The 18,106-nt window shown below is 35.3% G+C and overlaps 1 protein-coding gene across 1 annotated transcript; it reads right to left on the reverse strand.

Annotated features, from left to right (window-relative positions):
* Positions 1-1,258: 1,258 nt before the first annotated feature.
* LOC107814161 (3beta-hydroxysteroid-dehydrogenase/decarboxylase) lies at positions 1,259-8,360 on the reverse strand. The gene is made up of 10 exons (XM_075234473.1): positions 7,987-8,360; positions 6,999-7,088; positions 6,705-6,838; positions 6,461-6,631; positions 6,000-6,125; positions 4,661-4,740; positions 3,419-3,617; positions 2,811-2,921; positions 2,199-2,265; positions 1,259-2,036 (listed from the first exon to the last, which is right to left on the reverse strand). The coding sequence occupies exons 1-10, from the start codon at positions 8,222-8,224 to the stop codon at positions 1,981-1,983; spliced, it is 1,272 nt and encodes a 423-aa protein (XP_075090574.1). The 5' UTR covers positions 8,225-8,360; the 3' UTR covers positions 1,259-1,980.
* Positions 8,361-18,106: the final 9,746 nt, after the last annotated feature.

Raw genomic sequence — 18,106 nt, forward strand, 5'->3', positions numbered from 1 at the left:
GCAAAACCAGGGAGATTGAAAGTGTATTTAAGTTGTTTCTTCTTCGTGTATCAAGTACACACTCTAACACCCATTGTTAGCTCCATATGTAAATAAACCTTGGCTCATAATTGGGTACTATTCTTCCAACGACCTCTTTCACTCTTTGTTGAGTGTGGATTGGGAGTGGATCACGTAGCCTCATGCTATGGCGTTGGGGCGTTAGAAATTATTTCTTCGTTGCCGTAATAATATTTGGGGCATTGTGTATGTCGCCGTGGTAGATTTAGGGCATTGTGTATGCTGCAGTGGACTCGTTGGGGTGTTTGGTTAATTTTCTGCACTGCCGTTTATGACAAGTCCTTAGTGTAGATTGTGCTGAGACATGTAGTGTTGTTGTTGAATAATTGTTTGGACCTTATAGAATAATTATATGGTAAAAGAGTTTTTGTACATATTATTTTCTGTGCTCGTTGTGTGATTGTATTTTCTAACACTTGTTCCAGAGGTATTTAGAGTGGCAGATCGAGGATCTTACTAGTTATATTTACGTATAACTCACTCCTTACCTGAATGTCCATGCAGATACTGTTGTTGAGGACGAGGCTAGTAGCTAACGAGTTTGTTGAGTGGGTTGTATTGCTGAGGTGAGGCGTCACATTATTCGTGGAGGCCACTATTTCACCTCTACCTATCTTATATTTATTATTTATTTCAGGTTTGCATACCCGTCAGTTAAACTTTTATTACTCTTTTAGATACTCTGTTGTCTTAGTATGAATTTTGAGTTAGAGATTTATTAATTGAGTGCCCATTAGAATTTATAAATAAATTATGATTTTAGTTGGATAATTATTTCGTATTTAGTAATATTTAATGTGTTTGACTAGTACGTGTTTCCTCAATGCTTATATAAAAGATTGGGAGTACAAGAATTGGTTCGCCTAGCGGGTAGTGCTAGCTAGGTGTCAGTCACGTCTATGGGATAGCTTGGGACGTGACACTGACATTATTGAATGGTAAAAGTTAAGAGGGTAACATCATTTTTTCTACCAAAAAACAAAATAAACTTTTCTTTAGGTTTAGGATTACAAAAAAAGGACACATCTTAGTAAATTTAATGGATTGAAGTCCTTAAAGAATTAAGAAAAGTGTGCCATCTCTCAAGTAAAATGAATTATACAATCGAAAACCTTAAATGGGAGCCTTGGGCCATTTTACTATGGGAAAGATGATACTAACCTTGAATTTAAACAAAAACAATAATAAAAAAAGAAGGTTGAATTTGAACTGAGGCACTTAAGAGAAGAGCAGCAGAAGATTGTACTGTCACAAAAATGGAGTTTATTCTCCAAGCTTATGTATTTTTTATTTATTTGAGGACCGAGAAATCCATCTAGGAACAACTGCAGCCTCCGAAACTCAGGATAATGGGCCACCCCTTTACCATTCTTCACTTAAATACCAAGCTTAATTCGCGTGGCGCGGAGCTCAAACCTGTGATCTAAATCAGAAGTCCTGCAACCTTTTCCCACTTGAACCATGGCACTGTGTGCTCTCCTAGGTCATGTAGCTTATCAAAGGTTTTAAGAACTTTTAGTTAGTACTCTTTTCACTTGTACCTAACAAACAATATTGGCAATACAAGAAGGCTAAATGTACTAAATAAACAATATTGGCAAGAAAACAAAACAAAGATGATTAGAGGAAACAAATGGTAGGTGGGCGAATTGTATATGGTATACCGCAGGGGCATCATTGGATCAGACAGAAAAACTGGCTTGGAAGAAGCACATTGCTATATAGCAGTCAAGGATGTAAACAAAATCCATGAACTCAAAAACATGCATAAGAAACCTTCTCTCAAGGTAAGTGAAGCTCCAATGAGTGAATGACGTCGTGCGCCCTTGCAGTATGGCCCATTATTGGTTTTCCTTAGTTAAAAGTTCTCCCAGCAATACCAGACTAAAATTTGCAGGTAAAAGGATTGGATGAAATGATCTATTTCTTCTTCCTTTTGTCATATATAAAGAACACAACAAAGGCAGCTGCAATTCCTGCAGTAATAAACAAGATATGGTCAGAGCACCAGACATGGGATCCCGGCTTTCGTTGTTTGGAGTGCTATTTGCATCAGCTCTGAAGAGAAACAGAGAAGCGCAGGTGATATGGATGTGGGGGGTGGGGGATAGAGAAGAGAGTGCATACCGAATGCATACCAATGACGAACAAACTCCATGGTGAAATGGTGCCAAGGATGCTTAGAATTAATAGAGAGAAAACCACCTATTGCACCAACCAGATGAAAGATTTCACAATTTAATAGATGAAATGCCAGTTCACAACATGATGCAAATAGAGCTACTCCTACTACTTTTGGCCAACAGAATGCCTAGATTTCCCATGTTGTCTGGATTCAGCTTTCGTCAGGATTGAGGTGTTTATTCTGTATCATTTCACTTGGTCTTTCAGCGGCTAGTAATCATCCATTAATGATATAAAACATTACTTCTGATATATAGCAAGTGGTGGATTACATCTCCATGGACATGGCCAACCCATCATAGTCGATCTCAAGTAATTGGGGATTGAGGGGTTAGTTGATTGATCAATTAATATTTTGATTGAGAAAGTATCGCTGCTATTGTTTGAATTTACATTATTATATGAATTTGAATTCTTGAAACTTATCAGAAAAGGCATGCCTACTCAATTCATAACCATATGAGAAAACGACCATGGCTTTGCATTACCTTCTGAAACTAAATAGTAAGGTGTCATTATCAAATTTTTACTCTCAGAAGAAATGGATTTTATGTATTAGAAATTACCATGAGGAAAAACATCCAAAGAGATGCAGATGATTTAGAAGGACCTTCCTTTCCAGGCCCATGTTCAGCTCTCAAATGTGGATAGGACTCAATTGTCCTCCGAAGGCCCTCCTGAAGAAAATAGAGTCACACCTTAAAACTACCACGAATTATGTAACAACAATAAAAGCAAAAATAATCAGCAGAAAATGATGGACCGTAAATAGGTGAGGCCCCACAGCAAATGGTACTGGTTTTAATAGATCTAAGGTACAAATGTAACACACGAATATCAGTGTCTTATATGAAACATAGGTTGAAAGTCACATGTACAAAATATTTGACAGGAAGATATGCTCATTCCTGCAGTAATGATGTGGAAATTCAGAAAATCTTCTGGCATTTAATATCAAAGGCAAATTATACATTTTCGCAGAAAATAGTTTACCATATTTTTATCACATGAAAAGATCCACAAAGAAGTTGCAAAGAGAGAAAGCAATGCAGAAAAGACCATAACAATACCTAAAAAAGTTGGGAGTATCTGAGAGAGACATGGTATGGCTAAACAATGGTATGAGGAATTATCAGATAGAAGCAATTGATTGAATGCAATGTAAATACAGAACCTGAAGTGAGATAATAGGTGTGTATCCTATTCGATCACTTGCTTTTGAACAACTAAATGTTCTGCTACGGGACAGGAGTCTGATTCTTGAAGGAGTCAACTGTGGGACCTTCATTCCATAAGGAGCTAACAGCTTATAACTAAGCTCCACCAAATGTGCAATTGGCATCATAACAGATGCAGGAATCTTAATATTTGGCCTGCAATACTACTAAAATCAGGAATATACACACATACAAAATACTCAGCAATAGGTAAACGGGATAGGAAGACAAATGTTATCTAGTTGACTATTAGGCAAACAATAATTGTTTTTGTTTGATCTAGTAAACCCAATCCCCCCTGCCGAAAACCCTGGCCCAGTAGTCGACCGTTTCCCTTTCTTTGCTCCCTCGGTGACTCAGAACTGCCAATTTATAGTTGGAGCCTGGAGATGGAGGACCCTTTCTCTTCTTAGAAAGAAGACATGAGATATATGACACTTATGTATTAGTTGACAAATGCTGTTCTATATATCAGATGTCTCTGAAAATACCAGTGGTCAAAAATTACACGGCCTCAACTGGCTAGGAATTATATAAGGGTTGGTCTACGGTTACAAACTCACCAGAGGACACCCCCCCCCCCCAACCTCCTGGACCCTCTCTCAATCATACAAACATTTAGACCCATTAACATAGCTCTTCTGATGAGCAAGCTAAAGATTTGTCAAGTTTGATAATCAACATCAACCCTAAATTGAATGAAAATTCTGTATAAACTTATCCATCCAGGGCGGAGAAAGGCAAAAAACATTAAGGATTATATGGAATGCTTTTCTTTATCTATACTTGAGAAACAAAGTTTCCTCACCCCTAACTCATTAAACCGACGTCAAAGGTTTCCAACAAGTACCTTTTTTAATTGTAATTTGATGAGGGTACAGGATAAACTCAAAACCTTGATGATATTTTGTTTAATGAAGTTTCTCACTAGTTTTTCTTTGTCACCAAGGACATCCTTTTCTCCATCTATGAACTTGAACCTTTCGAGTAATCAAATTCTTTTTCAGAATTACAATAAAGTGTGTAACAATTCTAGTTCCAACATTAGGAGGAACAAACCTGTAAAAAAATTTAGAATATTTTTCACCATAAGACAATCAAGGTAGATATTTCAGGAGAAGAGGAAACACATGATTGTAAAAGGAATAACTGGGTGCCAAAAAAAATAATTCAGGGTAAAGAACTTCAAATGAGAATACCTGTCATAGCCAAGACCTTCAAGAATAAGTGAGACAAACTCCCAAAACTTAATGGGCTCCATGTTCGTGACAAAATATGCCTGCAAACACCATTTGTTGATCTAAGAATTATCTAAACAAAGCTCACATTCAAGAATTAATAAATCCCATATTAAGCTTTTCTCTTTTTTCACAGAGGCACCATGACATGTAAGCAAATAGCATAATCATATGCTTTATGCATGTTATAATTTAATCATTTTGACATCTAACTTTATTCCACACCCCCATCCCCAGATGTATAATAGCAAAAACCAATTTGGAGAGAGTGGGGAAAATAAAATTTTGCTTTCAGACTAGCAAAAGAAAATGAAAACAAGAAAGGTGTCCCCTTTTTGAATGCTTGGTGTAACATTAAATTGAAGAGAGAAGATGAAACAAAATTATGACTACGCACAAGGGTTGAGTTCCCTGACCAGCAAACGAATAGGAAGACCGGCGAGGTGGCTCTTATTTTATTGTTTGCTGTACAATTATGGGTCCAAATACAATGGATGCACAAGTATGCCCCTCCTGGTTATTGCCATAAAAAAAATTTACCAACAGATTTTTTCGATAAGTCTATATAACCTGCTAAATATGAAGATTGTACTAATTAGCGTTCAGGGTATGATTTCAAGAGAAAGGGAGAAAACGGGGGGAAATTACTAACAGAGAAACAAAAACTAATTTAAGGCCACACAACAGCTGGTAACCTTAAATTGTTAAAAACCCTCGAGAATTTAGCTTTTCGTGGAATTGTAAGTTCCTATGTTGCGCAGACTCTCCAAAATGCTGCCACACCCATGTTGAATCCTCCAAAAGTTCACTACTTTTGAAGGATCCGATATGCACCCGGCGACATTTTTGAAGAGTCCGAGCAACATAGAATTCGTAACTAGCTAAGAGATATCTTGTTTACACAAGCATACAAGTGGAACTTCAAAACTAAGGAGAACCTAAATGAAATTAATGAGTTTCACCCAATCAATAGAGTTCTGGTATGCAGTGTAAGTGTATGCATATAGCTCAAGCATTTTTGCTGCATGAGATCCAGTCATCAGGTTGATCACTTTTTTGCAAACATATCTCAATCATGTGGGATGGATACAAGAAACATACGAGACTTGAATGGAAACTCAAAAATTTCCATTGAATTGCATATTATGGATCTTTCCATGCATTAAGGCCACTACTTAAACAATTTCGAAGAACAGAAATGCAACTGATATTAAAGCATAAGGCACAGGTCCGATACCGTATAGTTGCTTGCTAAGATTTTTCAAAAATTACAGAATATGGAAAAACAAAGAAACATTACATTCCCAGCAGCTTTCTCTGCAACTGCTCCTCCTGATGCTAGAGCTCGTTCTGCACACACATGAGCATGTGCTACATTCTCCACGTAAGTGAAATCATACATGTTGTTGCCATCACCAATAATGAACTGTATAAGAATTAGAGAATTAAAGCTAAAAGTCAACCATATAATGAAAAGATGGTAGAATGCATCTGCAATTTGCCACTCTTCAACTCCTTTAAGTAGGTTAATTTGCCATAGAGAATGCCAATAATAATAAGTGACATGGAAGAGAATATACAAATCACTTGTTAAGTTCCTCAAGATAGATCTAATCAATGCTATACAAGCTTCCAACTATTACAACAGTAAATCTGACCTATTATATATGTCTAGTTTCGGATGTAAAGGCTTGCATATAACACGAATGTGATGCGGACTGAAAAGATGCACGAGTAACCAAAATGAGGCTCTAAAATCACCTTTGATTTTCCTGCCTTTGCAGCTGCAACTAGTGAAGGAACGAGCAGCCTATCACCAGGGCCAAAAAGACTGCTAGGTCTAATGCAGCATGTCAGCAGCCCTTTGGTACCATTTGACTTGATAACAAGTGCCTCTCCTTCAGCTTTGGTTGCAGAGTAGGAATCATTATGCTGAAAAATTCTGTCAGTTATACGAGGATTTATTTTTCACTTGGATGGAGTATACAGCAGAGGAAGGCACTACCTTAGCAGGATATGGCAGTGATTCATCCCCATTTAGAATTCCATGAACTCCATCAAACACCACACTGGGAGAGCTGGTGTAAATAAGTCTTTTCACTTTCAGCTCAATGCAAGCATCAATTATATTCTGGGTTCCTTCACGTATATTTATGCAATTAAAAAGAGAGAGAGATAAAAATTTCATGTAAAGACAGACAATAAAAGAGCATTAAGAAGTTCTGACAATAGAACTGCTGCCGTAACTTCAGAAAGATCATTTTTCTTCTTAAAATATTTTTTAAAGCTTTCCCATTACCTTGCACATTAACTGAATAGTGGAGCTGGTGGTTGTTGATTGATGAATCTGGAGCAGCCATGTGGAAGACAACCTCAGCTCCTTCACAAGCTGCAAATATCAAATGAATAAAGTTAAGACACAACAACGTAATAAAATGGGCCATCTCCTATATCACATGGACTCGGGCATAAATGCTGGCCGATAAGTATCTGGTACAGGTATAGGTAGGGTACGTCAAGTTTTTAGCGAGTTTCTAGTGTATCTTGAAAGATACATATACGTGAAATTACAGTGGCAGAAGCAGGATTTTCACCAAGGGGATTCAAGAATTTAAAATAAAAATAAAAATGAAGGAATTAAGGGGATTCAATAGCTAATATATATATACAAAAAAAACTTTTAACCTTATATATATAGTGCAATTTTTCGGCGGTTGGACCCCTTTCCGCCACCTTGGCTCCGCCCATGCATATATCCGAGTTACATTTATTTAGCATGGATACTTGGAGCAAACGAGTACTCCATGCAACATAAGTAATTTCAGATGCTAAAGTCAAAAAGATAAGTTTTGATAAAATAGCTAGGATGACTCGGCAAAAGTACATCTGATACAAGGCTTACTTTATATAAAACAATTGGAACATAAGAAATCACCTAATTGATTCCACATTAGAGCTGAAAACAGATGGACTTTTAATTGATAAACTAAAGCTGGAAGAACTAGTAACCTCCTCCAAACATTTTAGACATGGTAAAAGAAGAAAGTACTAGTAAATAAGTAACCAATATAAAACCAAAACAACCACATTCAAGAATCAAAAGTTCTGGTTTTTGGGTGGAAAAAACAACTGCAAATTCACTAGAAAGAGCAATAAGACCATATTCAAGAACTAGTAACCTCCTCTAAACATTTTAATAGAAGAAATTACTACTTTAGAAGTTCTAATTTTTGGGTGTCAAAAACAAGAAAAGATTCAGTAGAAAAATTAGCAAATCAAGAAAGAACCTTTGAGGACTTGGGATTTGTTACGAAGATCCATGGATACATATACAGCACGGCCTGATTGGAGGGCTTGACCAAGTATACCCTTTTCCTCAGTCGGGTCAAGTTTAATGGACGGACCCAAATCAGCAATGCGGACATGATAGATTTCATAACGAATCAGCATTTCCACTAAATGCCGAGCAGCAAAGCCTCTTCCACCAGTCACCACACACCATTTCTCTTCTTCTCCTTCCCCCATTTACAACAACAATACGGTAAAATGTACAATGCCCAGCAGTTCGGTTGTAGGAGATTCTTGAAGGTGAAGTGGGCGATCCAAATAGAGGAGATTTCCTCTGCTGTATTTTGATTGTACACTTGTCCTGTCGCATAGTTCTTTTTAATTTTTTTGTCTAGGAAGGAAAGTAGAAAGATGGGCATTACTCTTTTGCTTCCATTTAGTGGGCTTCTGGACATATGAATGGTAAAATTTAAAAAAATTGAATTTTTTTTTAACTGAAAATATATTTAAAAATTAGAGTTGTGTTTGGACATGAATATAATTTTGGGTTGTATTTAAATTTTTGTGAGTAATTGAAGATTTTGAAAAATATTTTTTTGGAGTTTTTCAAATTTTTGAAAAATTCCAAAATTCATCTTCAGTGAAAAGTGAAAATTTTATGGTCAAACACTGATTTCGAAAAAAAAAATAAAAATTTTTCGAAAAAAAAAATTCTTATGTCCAAACGGGCTCTTAATATTAGGTAATTTTATTCACATCAATGTCACAAAATTAATTTTTTGTTATATTAAAGTAACTAAGTTTATCCATTAAAATCACATAACTTTACGGACTATAATAGCAAAATATCTTGATGAGTAGTTATTGTCATTATAGTAGATAAAGTTTACAAAGAACTTATTTCCTTTTTAGTCTATTTCAAAAAGAGTGAATTCCTTTTAAATTTAAAAATAATTTAATTTTAAAAATTTTCTTTTACCCTTAGTGATATGATATATAGCCACACAAAATATCTACGGATTATTTTAGACCATAAATTTCAAAAGTATTCTCTTTTTTCTTAAATTCCGTATACAGTTAAATAGATTCAAACAAATTGAAACACGAAGAGTATTATATTGGTAAAGTTTAATTACTTTAATATAAAATTATAATCATAGTGGATAAAGTCTAATAACTTTACTGTTATAGTAGGTAAAGTTCAATTATTTTTTATGATACAAATTGTTTTATAACTCTTTTTTTACAGCGGATAAAGTTCAGTAATTATTCGCAAAATTAACCGGTATTTGTCAACCAAGTTGTGAATTGAAAGATTAGTCTGATATATAAATATTAAATACTACTTTGATATTTAATATTAGATAATTTTTAGAATTGTGAAAACTATAAAGATTTAAAAATATTAAGTGTTTTGGAATACATCCCAAAATAAGGGAAAAAATAGTCATACATATTGGAAGAGAGTGTTATGAACCAAAGAAGGTGATCAACTCATCAAAAGAATTAGAGTCTTAATTACAATTACACCCCCATCAAAACCTCCAAAGGGATCAAATTGTTATGTGATCAATTACAATCTTATTTTTAGTTTTATGATCTCAATCTCATTTATTTTTTACACATGAAAGATTTACTTTTACACATAAAAGATCTTGTTTTATACATAAGAGATCTCAAAAAGACACATTCTTAATTTCAATATTATAAAAAGCCATGGATGCCCAATTCCTCCAAAAAGGTGGTAGGTGCAATGGTACTACAGACATAATTGGCTTAATGCCAAGCTTAGGTCTTTAGGCGTGGGATATAAAAGAGCATGTGCCAAATTGCATGGCTAGAATTCATTGTTGAAGTAACATTTCTTGTGTTTAGGTGTTTGTCATAATTTTCTTATCATATTTGATTTCTCTATTTTATGAAGGAAAGGGCAACATATTTATCATAATTGGGTTTTCCTTTTCTTAGAAGGAATAATCTTTTTTCTTGGGGGAGAATGTTTGGACTTCTATAAATTAAGAATCCTTTCTTCTCATTCAGTAGCATCCACAATGTAGCCATATAGGGTTTGAGAGTCTTGTTTAGTGGGAGAATTTCTGAGCAAGTGTTAGCCTACCACTTGTGTTTTTCTCTTTGTTAGGTTATTCTCTCGATATTTTGTACTCTCTTTTATATAGTGGAATGCTTATAGCCGCCTGTGGATGTAGGTCACTTGACCGAACCATGTTAACTGTTAGTGTCTCTTTTGATATATTTCTCTATTGTTATCTGATTTATCATCGTTCAAGATTTATTTTACTAGCTTTCCGGATGACACCTGATTATTTCAATCCTAACAAGTGGTATTAGAGTGGGGTTCAATACATGTTCATCTTGACGGGTTTAGTTTTAGCTGCAACCTATTTAACGGTAATCATGATTTTTGTCTGAGAAATTTGACCGTAATGCTACTCACGTTGAGACAAAACTTTACTGTAGAGATTTGGAGATGTGACTTGTTGATGTGAAGTAGGTGGATCAATTTTATTTTGTTAGAAAATTCAGGCCAAGGGGGAGAATTGTTAGGTATTTATCCTGATTTTCTTACCATATTTTATTTTCCTATCTCACAAAGGAATGAGAAATATATTTACCATAATTGAATTTTCCTTTTCTTAGAAGAAAATTATAAATCTCTCATATTTGGCTAGTTATTTTTCTTGGAGGAAAATGTTTGGACTTCTATAAATTAAGGATCCTTCCTTCTCATTCAGTATCATTCATATTGTAGCCATATGGGGGTTGAGACTCTTGTTTAGGAATAGAATTTTGGGACACGTATTAGTCTGCCACTTGTGTTTACCTCTTTGTGAGGTTGTTCTCTCGATATTTTTGTATTCTTTTTTATATAGTGGATTGCTCATTTCCGCATGTGAATGTAGGTCAATTGATCGAACCATGTCAACTATTTATGTCTCTTTTGTTATATTTTTCTTTTGTAATCCGATTTATCGTTCCCGCAGTGTGGAATAATACTGGGTATGTTGTTGTTATCTGATTTATTGTCATTCAAAATTTGATTTACTAACTTCTGAACTACACATGATTATTTCGACCCTGACACAAGACTCTTTTCATCTATAAAAAAGGACAATTCTTTTATGACACAGAACCAATAGAAGCATCACAAAGAGTTTAAGAAGAAAATATATAATCTGTGAGAAAATAATGGAACATCTAAATCATGAGGAGATGGTTTCTTCGGATGTATAGCCGTGTCTTGGGTCTCTAGTCTCTTGAGTATTTTACTCGAAATTACATAGTATAAATTCTTTCACTATAATAACATTATTTTGCTCATTTCATATGGTGATTTTTCTCTTACTCCTTACTGTCATGATTAAGCAGAGAGCAATTTCAATATTTACCAATAAGTATAATGTAGAAAACAATTTGAATTGTTCAAGTCCATTTTAAGAAAAACATCTTTCTACATGCTTTTTCTAAATTCTCGAAATGATTTTATTTTTACCACCAAGTACAATATTAGTCCCCGTTTGGCTATAGATATTGCCAAATGTTTTCCATTTTTTTGGCAAATACCTATTTGTTTATATTTTCTCCATATTTTGACAAATTTCTAAATTCCAAAACCAGCTCAAGAGCTATTTTTGGCCCAAAATATTACCGTTTGATTTTTTTTAAAAAAAATTCAAAAATTACACCAAATTTTTGTATTTTATAAGAAGCCCACCTTCTGTTATTATGACCCAACTAATCCATACTTATCCATTTTTCCCTCATTAAACTCACGCGACTTTGCCCTTCTCCGTAAACAAAAGAAAATTCAACCAGACATTGCTATTTGAATCCAAGCAGACATTGTGGTTAAGTTAATGTTTGTCTTTTTGTGACCATATGTGGATCTTCTAGGGGTGACATGTTATTTGGACGATGTTTAAGTGCAGATATTTTGCAAATATGAAGGATAGAAAGAATCGAGAATAAGAATAAGGATTACAGTATCATTATTGTTGGATTTTATTGAGTAATTGAAAATTTTGTTGGAAAAAAATAAAGTGAATTGTAAGTTTTAAAGGTTTGGATTGAATTTAACCGGGATTTTAAGCTTGTGTAACTTAAAGAGGGTGAATGAGAAATGGAAGAAAAATGAAATATTTGAGTTTCCCTTGGCAAAAGGACATTGTCCCATATCGGAGGAAGAAAAGGCTTTTGATGGGTATATATATAATTGTTCTTCTTCTAGCTCTTAAAGAGTTAAGAAGAAGGCAAGCCTCGCGTCGTCGTCGTCGTCGTCGTCGCTCGCTCGACTTCGGCTTCGGATTTTAAATACATTTTTTCGCAATATTTCAAACAGCCCTGTTCCAACAGTTGCAAACCTTTTCAGAAACAATACCAGCAACTCTATAAATAGAGTTTGAATCCCAGAATCTTTCCTTACGAAATTTTCTGAGCTTCTTCTTCTTCACAAAAATTTCAGTGTGTTTTACAGCCTTCGAGTGGCTCGCTGTTCACCGGCGTTTTAGTACCAATACTCCGGTGAGTTAAATCGTTTTATCCTGGAAGGATATATTCCAGCACCTCGGGTACTTGAGGGGAATAATTTCCTTAAGAACACACTATGTATTCAGTGGGCTCGATTTATTCCTATACTGTTTTTTTTTTCCAGAATTTATTTCGTTAAACAAGTATTACTAACTTTCTGTTTTGTTTTTCCAGAAAGTTTAATTGTTTATTACAGCAATACAGTATTATAACATTCTTAAGAAAATTAATTTATTATATTCTGTATTTTATTTGTGGAGATTAAAACCTGTGTGATTTTCTACTCCTTCTAAATTTTACTATTCTGATTTGAAGATATAAAAAACTTCATCAGAGTATTGAAATTCATAAAACGATTTGAAGAACATAAAAACTTCATCGTTTTTCTGTGAAACGGTATATAAAACTTCAGTTTTATTTATTATACATTCTATTTTTGTTAATAACAGTATTGTTTACTATTCTGATTTTACCATTAATTGAACTCTTATGTTGTTTACAGTGAGAAATGGTAATTGATAACGGAAATTCTTCTGCGACTATTGCGGCAATGACGATAGCCTCGTCAAGCCGGACTGATGTTCCACCAGTAGAGAAACCGGAGAAATTTTCCGGAGCCAACTTCAAAGGATGGCAGTAAAGGGTGTTCTTCTGGCTTACCACACTTGGTATGCAGAAATTCACTAGTGAAGAACCTCCAGTGCTTGCTATGGACATGCCAGACAACGAAAAATTCATGATTGTTGAGGCGTGTAAGCAGGCAGATTTTCTTTGCAAAGGCTATATCTTAAGCGCTTTAGAGGATGACTTGTACAATGTGTACAGTGCGATGAATACTTCGAAAGAATTATGGGACACACTTGAGAAGAAGTACAAGACTGAAGATGCATGCTTGAAGAAGTTCGTGGTTGCCAAGTTTCTAGACTATAAAATGATAGACAATAAAATTGTTGGAACCCAAGTTCAGGAGCTTCAACTTATTTTTTATGACCTTATTGCTGAAGGTATGGTCGTGAATGGAGCATTTCAAGTGGGTGCAATGATTGAAAAATTACCTCTTTCGTGGAGAGATTTCAAGAACTATCTTAAGCACAAGCGCAAAGAAATGAAGTTGGAAGATCTTGTGATTCGTCTCAAGATTGAGGAAGACAACAAAACATCCGAGAAGAAGTCTCGTGGAAATTCAATGATCATGGGAGCTAATATCATTGAGGAGACTGCTCCAAAAAGTAAGAAGAGAAAGAGGTTTTCTGAACAGACTAAGGAGCAGAACAAAAAAAAATTTAAGGGCAGCTGCTACAATTGTGAAAAAATCGGTCACAAAGCCCCTGATTGTCGTCTCCCGAAAAAGTATAAGAAGAAGGGACAGACCAACATAGTGGAGAAGAATGATGACATTGATGATCTGTGTGCAATGCTTTCGGAATGCAACCTAGTTGAAAATCTGAAGGAGTGGTGGATTGACTCTGGAGCCACTCGACATGTTTGTGCTGTTAAGGAAGCATTTGCGACTTACTCTACTGCTGGTCCCGAAGAAGAGCTTTTCACGGGAAATACTGCAACAACCAAGATTGAAGGTTATGGGAAGATATTCCTGAAGATGACTTCCGGCAAGGTGTTAACGCTCAACAATGTTCTTCTTGTTCCTACTATTAGGAAGAATTTAGTTTCTACTTCTTTGCTTGTTAAGAATGGATTCAAATGTGTATTTGTTTCTGATAAAGTTGTTGTAAGCAAGAATGAAATGTATGTTGGAAAGGGCTACCTCACAGAGGGCCTCTTCAAACTAAATGTAATGGTTGTTGACAGTATGAATAAAATTGCAGCTTCTTCTTATTTATTGGAGTCAAATGATTTATGGCATATTCGTTTAGGACATATCAATTACAAAACCTTGCGGAAGTTAATTAATTTAGAAGTGTTGCCTAAATTCGAGTGTAATAAATCAAAATGTCAAATATGTGTTGAGTCTAAGTTTGTAAAACATCCTTATAAGTCTGTTGAAACGAATTCAAATCCTTTAGACTTAATTCATACTGACATTTGTGATATGAGGTCGACACCATCTCGAGGTAGGAAAAAGTATTTTATTACTTTTATTGATGACTGCACTCGATATTGTTATGTTTATTTGCTTAATAGTAAGGATGAAGCAATTGAAGCATTTAAGCAATACAAGAATGAAGTAGAGAATCAATTGAATAAAAAGATCAAAATGATTAGAAGTGATAAGGGTGGAGAATATGAATTTCCATTTGCAGAAATATGTTCGGAATATGGAATTATCCATCAAACTACTGCACCTTACACACCTCAATCCAATGGAATTGCGGAAAGGAAAAATCGGACATTAAAGAAAATGATGAATTCTTTATTAATACGTTCCGGATTACTGCAGAGTTTGTGGGGCGAAGCTATCCTTACAGCTAACCGAATACTCAACAGAGTACCCCATAGCAAAACGCAATCTATTCCATATGAAAAATGGAAAGGAAGAAAACCCAACTTGAAATATTTCAAAGTGTGGGGGTGTCTAGCAAAGGTACAAGTTCCTTTACCTAAAAGGGTTAAAATCGGACCAAAAACTATTGATTGCGTTTTCATTGGATATGCTACAAACAGTAAAGCATGTCGGTTTTTGGTTCATAAATCCGATAATCCCGAAATTCACGTTAATACGGTAATGGAATCAGATAATGCTAAAATCTTTAAAAGTATCTATCCATATAAAACTGAATGTGAGTCGTTAAGTGAAAGACCTAAACGACCTCGGGAAGAACCAAAGGAAAATACTCCAAGTATAGAAGATCCAAGTCGTAGCAAACGTCAAAGAACATCTACTTTCTTTGGACCAGATTTTGTGACATTCTTGCTTGAAAATGAGCCTCAAACTTTTAAAGCAGCTATGTCATCTTCTGATTCAGCATTTTGGAAAGAGGCAGTCCATAGAGAGATTCAATTAATTTTGGATAACCATACATGGGAATTGGTAGATCTTCCTCCGGAAAATAAGCCTTTAGCTTCGAAATGGATCTTTAAACGAAAAGTGAAAACTGATGGCACTATTGACAAATATAAGGCAAGACTTGTTGTCAAAGATTATAGACAAAAGGAAGGCCTTGATTACTTTGGCACTTACTCGCCAGTAACGAGGATAATATCTATTAGGGTGTTAGTGGCACTAGCTGCCATGTATGGTCTTGAAATCCATCAAATGGATGTTAAAACAACTTTCTTAAATGGAGAATTAGAGGAAGAGATTTACATGGAACAACCTGAGGGCTTTGTGATAACTGGTAAAGAAAAGAAAGTGTGCAAACTTGTTAAGTCGCTTTATGGACTTAAACAAGCACCCAAACAATGGCATGCCAAATTTGACCAAATAATGTTGGCAAGTGGGTTTAAAATCAACGAGTGCGACAAATGTGTTTACATTAAAAATACTCTAGGTCATGAAGTCATTATTTTTTTTATATGTTGATGACATGTTGATAATGAGCAAAAACATGGCAAATATAAATGCTACTAAGCGCATGTTGGCTAGCAAATTCGATATGAAAGACTTAAGAGTTGCTGATGTGATCTTAGGAATCAGAATTCACAAGACTCCACAAGGTCTAGCATTATCACAGTCTCACTACATTGAAAAGGTACTTGACAAATTCAAGTATTTGGATTTCAAAATTGCCAAGACTTCAATTGACGTGAGTTATGCACTTCAAAAGAATGAAGGTGAAAGTGACTCACAACTGGATCATGCAAGAGTATTGGGAAGTTTGATATATATTATGAATTGTACACGACCAGATATAGCATGTGCTATTAGTAAACTGAGTCGGTTTACAAGTAATCCAAATCACATACATTTGATGGCAATGAAACGAGTTTTAGGGTATCTCAAACATACACAAAATTACACTTTGCATTATAACAAATATCCCTCAGTGATCGAGAAATATAGTGATGCAAATTAGATCACTGGATCATCTGAAAGTTAAATCCACGAGTGGATATGTTTTCACAATTGGGGGTGGAGCAGTGTCTTGGAAATCATCCAAACAAACGTGCATCGCCCGTTCTACAATGAAATCTGAATTCATAGCTTTAGATAAGGCCGGTGAAGAAGCTGAATGGCTCCGGAATTTCTTGGAAGATATTCCATTTTGGCCCAAACCTTTGGCACCTATTTATATACATTGTGATAGTCAAGCGGCAATAGGCAGGGCATGGAGCGTTATATATAACGGAAAATCTCGTCATATACGACAGAGACACAATACTGTTAGACAAGTACTCTCTAGTGGTGTTATTACAATTGACTACATAAAGTCAAGAGATAACGTGTCAGATCCACTTACAAAAGACCTATCTAGAGAGGCAGTTGAAAGATCATCAAAGGGAATGGGGTTAAGGTCTAGGACAAGTCATCATGACGGTAACTCTACCTAGCAGACTGGAGATCCCACGAACTAGGTTCAAAGAGATCAAACAAAGTTATGAATGACGGTTTAACATTGTCAAATAACTCAACCCATTATCGTGATGAAGACAATATTCAGAAATCGAGGTAAAGCATTAAAGCTTTTTGATGAGTCAACAAAGCTTAAAGGTTTTTTAATGATTTGCTAAGTTTGGCAGGATATGACCAGATAATGTGTCTATAGGATTACACGTTTAGAAATCATATATGTGAGTACGAAGTGTAAGCCGTTTCAAGGGGAATGAAAGTAAAGGCCCTCTAAGCACTCATGAAACCAGGCGGTGTTCATGGCTGAAACGAACACAACCGTGAGAACCATAGATGGTTAAGGATTGATTGTGTGACTTATGTTGTCTAGGTATACAACAAAGCTCGACGGTTCAAAGATATCAAATCTATCGATTGACCGAGTATATCCGATATAAGTTCACTACGGAAAGTTCAAAGGGAAACCTACTTATCCAGATGCAATTAATTCTTGCATGTAAAACACACACGCGTCCGTGCATTCCTTTATTTTATAGCCATTCCTCATTCATGTGGGGGATTATTGGGATTTTAAGCTTGTGTAGCTTAAAGAGGGTGAATGAGAAATGGAGGAAAAATAAAATATTTGAGTTTTCCTTGGCAAAGGGACATTGTCCCATATCGGAGGAAGAAAATACTTTTGATGGATATATATATAATTGCTCTTCTTCTAGATCTTAAAGAGTTAAGAAGAAAGCAAGCCTCGCACCGTCGTCGTCGCTCGCTCGGCTCGGCTTCGGCTTCGGATTCAGATTCGGATTTGGTCAAAGATCGATTGATTGATTAATCTTTTTGGACAAAATTCCTTTCAATTATTTAATTAATTAATTAAATAATTAACGAAAAATTCAATCCGGAATAACCCATGTCCTGCGACCCGGTTCGGTCAGGCCTGTTTTTTTTTTCGGATTATTTTAAATATATTTTCCCGCAATATTTCAAACAACCGTGTTCCAACAGCCATGACTGTTTCTGAAAGGATCGAACTTACGAAATTTTCTGAGCTTCTTCTTCTTTTTCTTCTTCTTCTTCTGCACAAAAATTCCAGTGTGTTTTACAGCCTTCGA

Source organism: Nicotiana tabacum, chromosome 17 (genome assembly GCF_000715075.1).
Source record: "Nicotiana tabacum cultivar K326 chromosome 17, ASM71507v2, whole genome shotgun sequence".
In the NCBI taxonomy this organism is placed as follows: domain Eukaryota; kingdom Viridiplantae; phylum Streptophyta; class Magnoliopsida; order Solanales; family Solanaceae; genus Nicotiana; species Nicotiana tabacum.